Genomic DNA, 10,000 nt, shown 5'->3' on the forward strand with positions numbered 1-10,000 from the left:
TACACACACTTTCCTAAGAAGAACGTTCCTACACACACTTTCCTAAGAAGAACGTTCCTACACACACTGTCCTAAGAAGAACGTTCCTACACACACTTTCCTAAGAAGAACGTTCCTACACACACTTTCCTAAGAAGAACGTTCCTACACACACTTTCCTAAGAAGAACGTTCCTACACACACTTTCCTAAGAAGGTGAACGTTCCTACACACACTTTCCTAAGAAGAACGTTCCTACACACACTTTCCTACGAAGAACGTTCCTACACACACTTTCCTAAGAAGGTGAACGTTCCTACACACACTTTCCTAAGAAGAACGTTTCTACACACACTTTCTTAAGAAGGTGAACGTTCCTACACACACTTTCCTAAGAAGGTGAACGTTCCTACACACACTTTCCTAAGAAGAACGTTCCTACACACACTTTCCTACGAAGAACGTTCCTACACACACTTTCCTAAGAAGGTGAACGTTCCTACACACACTTTCCTAAGAAGAACGTTTCTACACACACTTTCTTAAGAAGGTGAACGTTCCTACACACACTTTCCTAAGAAGGTGAACGTTCCTACACACACTTTCCTAAGAAGAACGTTCCTACACACACTTTCCTAAGAAGAACGTTCCTACACACACTTTCCTAAGAAGAACGTTCCTACACACACTTTCCTAAGAAGAACGTTCCTACACACACTTTCCTAAGAAGGTGAACGTTCCTACACACACTTTCCTAAGAAGAACGTTCCTACACACACTTTCCTACGAAGAACGTTCCTACACACACTTTCCTAAGAAGGTGAACGTTCCTACACACACTTTCCTAAGAAGAACGTTTCTACACACACTTTCTTAAGAAGGTGAACGTTCCTACACACACTTTCCTAAGAAGGTGAACGTTCCTACACACACTTTCCTAAGAAGAACGTTCCTACACACACTTTCCTAAGAAGAACATTCCTACACACACTTTCCTAAGAAGAACGTTCCTACACACACTTTCCTAAGAAGGTGAACGTTCCTACACACACTTTCCTAAGAAGAACGTTCCTACACACACTTTCCTATGAAGAACGTTCCTACACACACTTTCCTAAGAAGAACGTTCCTACACACACTTTCCTAAGAAGAACGTTCCTACACACACTTTCCTAAGAAGAACGTTCCTACACACACACTTTACTAAGAAGAACGTTCCTACACACACTTTCCTAAGAAGAACGTTCCTACACACACTTTCCTAAGAAGGTGAACGTTCCTACACACACTTTCCTAAGAAGAACGTTCCTACACACACTTTCCTAAGAAGAACGTTCCTATGCACACTTTCCTAAGAAGGTGAACGTTCCAACACACACTTTCCTAAGAAGAACGTTCCTACACACACTTTCCTAAGAAGGTGAACGTTCCTACACACACTTTCCTAAGAAGAACGTTCCTACACACACTTTCCTAAGAAGGTGAACGTTCCTACACACACTTTCCTAAGAAGAACGTTCCTACAGACACTTTCCTAAGAAGGTGAACGGTCCTACACACACTTTCCTAAGAAGAACATTCCTACACACACTTTCCTAAGAAGGTGAACGTTCCTACACACACTTTCCTAAGAAGAACGTTCCTACACACACTTTCCTAAGAAGAACGTTCCTACACACACTTTCCTAAGAAGAACGTTCCTACACACACTTTACTAAGAAGAACGTTCCTACACACACTTTCCTACGAAGAACGTTCCTACACACACTTTCCTAAGAAGGTGAACGTTCCTACACACACTTTCCTAAGAAGAACGTTTCTACACACACTTTCCTAAGAAGGTGAACGTTCCTACACACACTTTCCTAAGAAGAACGTTCCTACACACACTTTCCTAAGAAGGTGAACGTTCCTACACACACTTTCCTAAGAACGTTCCTACACACACTTTCCTAAGAAGGTGAACGTTCCTACACACACTTTCCTAAGAAGAACGTTCCTACACACACTTTCCTAAGAAGAACGTTCCTACGCACACTTTCCTAAGAAGGTGAACGTTCCTACACACACTTTCCTAAGAAGAACGTTCCTACACACACTTTCCTAAGAAGGTGAACGTTCCTACACACACTTTCCTAAGAAGAACGTTCCTATACACACTTTCCTAAGAAGGTGAACGGTCCTACACACACTTTCCTAAGAAGAACGTTCCTACACACACTTTCCTAAGAAGGTGAACGTTCCTACACACACTTTCCTAAGAAGGTGAACGTTCCTACACACACTTTCCTAAGAAGAACGTTCCTACACACACTTTCCTAAGAAGAACGTTCCTACACACACTTTCCTAAGAAGAACGTTCCTACACACACTTTCCTAAGAAGAACGTTCCTACACACACTTTCCTAAGAAGAACGTTCCTACACACACTTTCCTAAGAAGGTGAACGTTCCTACACACACTTTCCTAAGAAGGTGAACGTTCCTACACACACTTTCCTAAGAAGAACGTTCCTACACACACTTTCCTAAGAAGAACGTTCCTACACACACTTTCCTAAGAAGAACGTTCCTACACACACTTTCCTAAGAAGAACGTTCCTACACACACTTTCCTAAGAAGGTGAACGTTCCTACACACACTTTCCTAAGAAGGTGAACGTTCCTACACACACTTTCCTAAGAAGGTGAACGTTCCTACACACACTTGCCTTGCTCGCGGCGTTCAGCAGGGCCGCCGCCTCCTGCTTGCCGGTCTGCAGCACCATCTTGTGTAAGATGGAGGTGGGGTCCTGGAGGAGTGTGTGTGGTTCGTCGTAGGCGTCGATCCTGCCTGCGTCTAAAACCTGGGGCCAGCAAGAGGATTAGTGAGTGGTGTGTGACGCGGGTGTGAAGTGGGTGAGTGGGTGTGGCACCAGTATGCGGTCGCTGTCGATGATGGTGTTGAGGCGGTGGGCGATGGTGAGCACGGTGCAGTCCCTGAACTTCTCTCTGATGGTGCTCTGGATCAGTTCGTCAGTCCTGCAAACACACGCAGCGTACTCAAGCCGAGTATATTTTCAACACGTTTCTGGGTGTTGTTGATAAACGGCTTTGGCTTTGCATAGTACAGCTTTAACTTGCACTTACAGACTGTAGTTGTTTCACAGACAGTAAGTTATATTTTGTTGAGTGACGTTTAGTTGTTCTGCTAAACATATCACAGACTAACACTACAAAACATTTCTATGACTGCTAAACATATCACAGACTAACACTACAAAACATATCTATGACTGCTAAACATATCACAGACTAACACTACAAAACATCTCTATGACTGCTAAACATATCACAGACTAACACTACAAAACATCTCTATGACTGCTAAACATATCACAGACTAACACTACAAAACATCTCTGTGACTGCTAAACATATCACAGACTAACACTACAAAACATCTTTGTGACTGCTAAACATATCACAGACTAACACTACAAAACATCTCTATGACTGCTAAACATATCACAGACTAACACTACAAAACATCTTTGTGACTGCTAAACATATCACAGACTAACACTACAAAACATCTTTGTGACTGCTAAACATATCACAGACTAACACTACAAAACATTTCTATGACTGCTAAACATATCACAGACTAACACTACAAAACATATCTATGACTGCTAAACATATCACAGACTAACACTACAAAACATCTCTATGACTGCTAAACATATCACAGACTAACACTACAAAACATCTCTATGACTGCTAAACATATCACAGACTAACACTACAAAACATCTCTGTGACTGCTAAACATATCACAGACTAACACTACAAAACATCTTTGTGACTGCTAAACATATCACAGACTAACACTACAAAACATCTCTATGACTGCTAAACATATCACAGACTAACACTACAAAACATCTCTATGACTGCTAAACATATCACAGACTAACACTACAAAACATCTCTATGACTGCTAAACATATCACAGACTAACACTACAAAACATATCTATGACTGCTAAACATATCACAGACTAACACTACAAAACATATCTATGACTGCTAAACATATCACAGACTAACACTACAAAACATCTCTATGACTGCTAAACAAATCACAGACTAACACTACAAAACATCTCTATGACTGCTAAACATATCACAGACTAACACTACAAAACATATCTATGACTGCTAAACATATCACAGACTAACACTACAAAACATCTTTGTGACTGCTAAACATATCAGACTAACACTACAAAACATCTCTATGACTGCTAAACATATCACAGACTAACACTACAAAACATCTCTATGACTGCTAAACATATCACAGACTAACACTACAAAACATCTCTATGACTGCTAAACATATCACAGACTAACACTACAAAACATCTTTGTGACTGCTAAACATATCACAGACTAACACTACAAAACATCTCTATGACTGCTAAACATATCACAGACAAACACTGCAAAACATCTCTATGACTGCTAAACATATCACAGACTAACACTACAAAACATATCTATGACTGCTAAACATATCACAGACTAACACTACAAAACATCTCTATGACTGTTAAACATATCACAGACTAACACTACAAAACATCTCTAAGACTGCTAAACATATCACAGACTAATACTACAAAACATCTCTATGACTGATAACCATATCACAGACTAACACTACAAAACATCTCTGTGACTGCTAAACATATCACAGACTAACACTACAAAACATCTCTATGACTGCTAAACATATCACAGACTAACACTACAAAACATCTCTAAGACTGCTAAACATATCACAGACTAATACTACAAAACATCTCTATGACTGATAACCATATCACAGACTAACACTACAAAACATCTCTGTGACTGCTAAACATATCACAGACTAACACTACAAAACATCTCTATGACTGCTAAACATATCACAGACTAACACTACAAAACATCTTTGTGACTGCTAAACATATCACAGACTAACACAACAAAACATCTCTATGAATGCTAAACATATCACAGACTAACACTGCAAAACTTCTCTATGACTGCTAAACATATCACAGACTAACACTACAAAACATATTTGTGACTGCTAAACATATCACAGACTAACACTACAAAACATCTCTATGACTGCTAAACATATCACAGACTAACACTGCAAAACATCTATATGACTGCTAAACATATCACAGACTAACACTGCAAAACATCTCTATGACTGCTAAACACCACAGACTAACACTGCAAAACATCTCTATGACTGCTAAACATATCACAGACTAACACTACAAAACATCTCTATGACTGCTAAACATATCACAGACTAACACTACAAAACATATCTATAACTGCTAAACATATCACAGACTAACACTACAAAACATCTCTATGACTGCTAAACATATCACAGACTAACACTACAAAACATCTCTATGACTGCTAAACATATCACAGACTAACACTACAAAACATCTCTATGACTGCTAAACATATCACAGACTAACACTACAAAACATCTTTGTGACTGCTAAACATATCACAGACTAACACTACAAAACATCTCTATGACTGCTAAACATATCACAGACTAACACTACAAAACATCTCTATGACTGATAAACATATCACTGACTAACACTACAAAACATCTTTGTGACTGCTAAACATATCACAGACTAACACTACAAAACATCTCTATGACTGCTAAACATATCACAGACTAACACTACAAAACATCTTTGTGACTGCTAAACATATCACAGACTAACACTACAAAACATCTCTGTGACTGCTAAACATATCACAGACTAACACTACAAAACATCTTTGTGACTGCTAAACATATCACAGACTAACACTACAAAACATCTCTATGACTGCTAAACATATCACAGACTAACACTACAAAACATCTCTATGACTGCTAAACATATCACAGACTAACACTACAAAACATATCTATGACTGCTAAACATATCACAGACTAACACTACAAAACATCTTTGTGATTGCTAAACATATCACAGACTAACACTACAAAACATCTCTATGACTGCTAAACATATCGCAGACTAACACTACAAAACATCTCTATGACTGCTAAACATATCACAGACTAACACTACAAAACATCTTTGTGACTGCTAAACATATCACAGACTAACACTACAAAACATATCTATGACTGCTAAACATATCACAGACTAACACTACAGAACATCTCTATGACTGCTAAACATATCACAGACTAACACTACAAAACATCTCTGTGACTGCTAAACATATCACAGACTAACACTACAAAACATCTCTATGACTGCTAAACATATCATAGACTAATAATGCAAAACATCTCTATGACTGCTAAACATATCACAGACTAACACTACAAAACATCTCTATGACTGCTAAACATATCACAGACTAACACTACAAAACATCTCTATGACTGCTAAACATATCACAGACTAACACTGCAAAACATCTCTATGACTGCTAAACATATCACAGACTAACACTACAAAACATCTCTATGACTGCTAAACATATCACAGACTAACACTACAAAACATCCCTATGACTGCTAAACATATCACAGACTAACACTACAAAACATCTCTATGACTGCTAAACATATCACAGACTAACACTACAAAACATCTCTATGACTGCTAAACATATCACAGACTAACACTACAAAACATATCTATGACTGCTAAACATATCACAGACTAACACTACAAAACATCTCTATGAATGCTAAACATATCACAGACTAACACTACAAAACATCTCTATGACTGCTAAACATATCACAGACTAACACTACAAAACATCTCTATGACTGCTAAACATATCACAGACTAACACTACAAAACATATCTATGACTGCTAAACATATCACAGACTAACACTACAAAACATCTCTATGAATGCTAAACATATCACAGACTAACACTACAAAACATCTCTATGACTGCTAAACATATCACAGACTAACACTACAAAACATCTTTGTGACTGCTAAACATATCACAGACTAACACTACAAAACATCTCTATGACTGCTAAATTAATTAAAGTAACCAAAAAATCTGAGGAGCCGAACGAGCCGACTCTTTTGGCTCGGCTCACTGATTCCTGAACTAAGGCGTGGCCAGCACCTGGGGTCCACGTTGGCAGTGGCCTCGTCGATGATGAGGATGCGGTTCTTCCTCAGGATGGCTCTGGCCAGACACACCAGCTGTCTTTGGCCCACGCTGAAGTTGGCGCCCGACTCGGCTAGAACCGTTTCCAGTTTCCCAGGAAGCTCCTCCAACACACCCTTCAGCTGGACCTGCAGGTCCACACGGGGGGGAAAAGTCACGTCCCTAACTTGTCCCCAGCCCGGACTGAGCAGACTTCTACACAAAAACCTCTTGGAGAGAGTTCCACAGTTCCTCATCTGTATGCTGGTTGAAGGGGTCCAGGTTCTTCCTCATGGTGCCTGTAAAGAGCACTGGGTCCTGCAGAACCCAAGAACAACCAAGTCAGCAGACACAAAGGTTGGTCAATGGACTAAGGCAGTGTTTTTCAACCTTTTTTGAGGCAAGGCGCATTCTTTTCATTCAAAAATGCGGAGAAAACGTAAAAAAATGTGGGTTGGCGTTTTCCTGTGTGTAGTATTTTAGTTCTTGTCTTGCGCTCTTATTTTCCTGTCGCAGTTTCATGTCTTCCTTTGAGCGCTATTCTCCGCACCTGCTTCGTGTTAGCAATCAAGAATATTTCAGTTGTTTTTATCCTTCTTTGTGTGGACATTGTTGATTGTCACGTCATGTACGGATGTAAGTTTTTGCTGTCGTCCAGCATTCTGTTTCTGTTTACTTTGTAGCCAGTTCAGTTTTTCTTTAATTTTGCATCACCATTGCCTTTCCCTTTCCCTTTCGTTCATTTTTGGTTTAAGCGCTACATACTTTTTTACCTGCAGCCTGCCTCCCGCTGTGCTCTGCATATTGGGATCACAACAAACCATCCTCTTCTCACCCGACACATTCCGACTTTTACAAAGCAATGAACTACCTGCTGCCACCTACTGACATGGAGTATTAGGTGGTTACCCTGTCCAGTTCTACACAGCACAGACACTAAGCAGTACACATTGTTTGCAGATTATAATTATTGATCCATCCATCCATCCATCTTCTTCCGCTTATCCGAGGTCGGGTCGCGGGGGGCAGCAGCCTAAAAGCAGGGAAGCCCAGACTTCCCTCTCCCCAGCCACTTCGTCCAGCTCTTCCTGTGGGACCCCGAGGCGTTCCCAGGCCAGCCGGGAGACATAGTCTTCCCAACGTGTCCTGGGTCTTCGCCGCGGCCTCCTACCGGTCGGACGTGCCCTAAACACCTCCCTAGGGAGGCGTTCGGGTGGCATCCTGACCAGATGCCCGAACCACCTCATCTGGCTCCTCTCCATGTGGAGGAGCAGCGGCTTTACTTTGAGCTCCCCCCGAATGACAGAGCTTCTCACCCTATCTCTAAGGGAGAGACCCGCCATCCAGCGGAGGAAACTCATTTGGGCCGCTTGTACCCGTGATCTTGTCCTTTCGGTCATAACCCAAAGCTCATGGCCATAGGTGAGGATGGGAACGTAGATCGACCGGTAAATTGAGAGCTTTGCCTTCCGGCTCAGCTCCTTCTTCACCACAACGGATCGATACAGCGTCCGCATTACTGAAGACGCCGCACCGATCCGCCTGTCGATCTCACCATCCACTCTTCCCTCACTCGTGAACAAGACTCCGAGGTACTTGAACTCCTCCACTTGGGGCAAGATCTCCTCCCCAACCCGGAGATGGCACTCCACCCTTTTCCGGGCGAGAACCATGGACTCGGACTTGGAGGTGCTGATTCTCATCCCAGTCGCTTCACACTCGGCAGCGAACCGATCCAGTGAGAGCTGAAGATCCTGGCCAGATGAAGCCATCAGGACCACATCATCATCTGCAAAAAGCAGAGACCTAATCCTGCAGCCACCAAACCAGATCCCCTCAACGCCTTGACTGCGCCTAGAAATTCTGTCCATAAAAGTTCAGAACAGAATGGGTGACAAAGGGCAGCCTTGGCGGAGTCCAACCCTCACTGGAAACGTGTCCGACTTACTGCCGGCAATGCGGACCAAGCTCTGACACTGATCATACAGGGAGCGGACCGCCACAATCAGACAGTCCGATACCCCATACTCTCTGAGCACTCCCCACAGGACTTCCCGAGGGACACGGTCCAATGCCTTCTCCAAGTCCACAAAACACATGTAGACTGGTTGGGCAAACTCCCATGCACCCTCAAGGACCCTGCCCAGAGTATAGATTAGAGTATTGATTTGCAAAAAATATTTTTTGGACCAATTAGGTGAAGTTGCATAATATCCCAGCGTCATAATCATCTTAATCTTAATCTTAATCTTAATCCTAAACGGCACAGTGGTTGAAAAACACCGGGCAAAGTGGATTGACAGTTGCAGATTTGAAGGCTGAAGTCAGACCATCAACTCAGCACCTTGCTTATCTACAAAAAGCCTTCCTGACATTTCAAAGCGAGTGAGCGTTCTTACCTGCGGAATGATAGACATCTTCTGACGCAGGTCATGGAGGCCCAGTTCAGAAGTGGCCAAGCCATCAATGTAGATCTGTCCTTGGGGCTCGGCCAGGCGGAACAGAGCCGACACCAAGGAGCTTTTCCCGGCGCCCGTCCGACCCACGATGCCCACCTGAGTCAAGAAGTTGCAAGGTGAGCTTTTTGGAGCGTCCCTCCTGACCAGGGAAGCCATCTCACCTTCTCTTTGGGCAGGAAAGTCACCGTCAAGTCGTGCAGGACCGGCGGGGCGTCGCTGGCGTAGGAGAAGCTGACCTGATCGAAGGTCACCAGTCCTTTGCCGGGCCACCCGCTGGGGGGGCGCTTCTCCGTCTGCCAGGGGGCTTCGCTGTCCAGTGTGGTGTAGTCCACCACCCTCTC

At 42.4% G+C, this 10,000-nt stretch overlaps 1 protein-coding gene across 1 annotated transcript in view; it reads right to left on the minus strand.

Annotated features, from left to right (window-relative positions):
- abcc4 (ATP binding cassette subfamily C member 4 (PEL blood group)) overlaps window positions 1-10,000 on the minus strand; it is a 135,172-nt gene that overhangs the window by 2,230 nt on the left and 122,942 nt on the right. Inside the window, exons 27-32 of the mRNA XM_061973616.2 lie at window positions 9,821-10,000; window positions 9,600-9,755; window positions 7,429-7,518; window positions 7,177-7,349; window positions 2,894-2,999; window positions 2,690-2,824 (exon numbers count right to left, since the gene is read on the minus strand). The exon at window positions 9,821-10,000 is cut by the window's right edge and continues 12 nt beyond it. Of these exons, the coding sequence (XP_061829600.2) occupies window positions 2,690-2,824; window positions 2,894-2,999; window positions 7,177-7,349; window positions 7,429-7,518; window positions 9,600-9,755; window positions 9,821-10,000 (840 nt within the window). The remainder of the gene's footprint in view (window positions 1-2,689; window positions 2,825-2,893; window positions 3,000-7,176; window positions 7,350-7,428; window positions 7,519-9,599; window positions 9,756-9,820) is intronic.

The sequence above is a fragment of the Nerophis lumbriciformis genome, linkage group LG01, assembly GCF_033978685.3.
Source record: "Nerophis lumbriciformis linkage group LG01, RoL_Nlum_v2.1, whole genome shotgun sequence".
Taxonomy (NCBI): Eukaryota; Metazoa; Chordata; class Actinopteri; order Syngnathiformes; family Syngnathidae; genus Nerophis; species Nerophis lumbriciformis.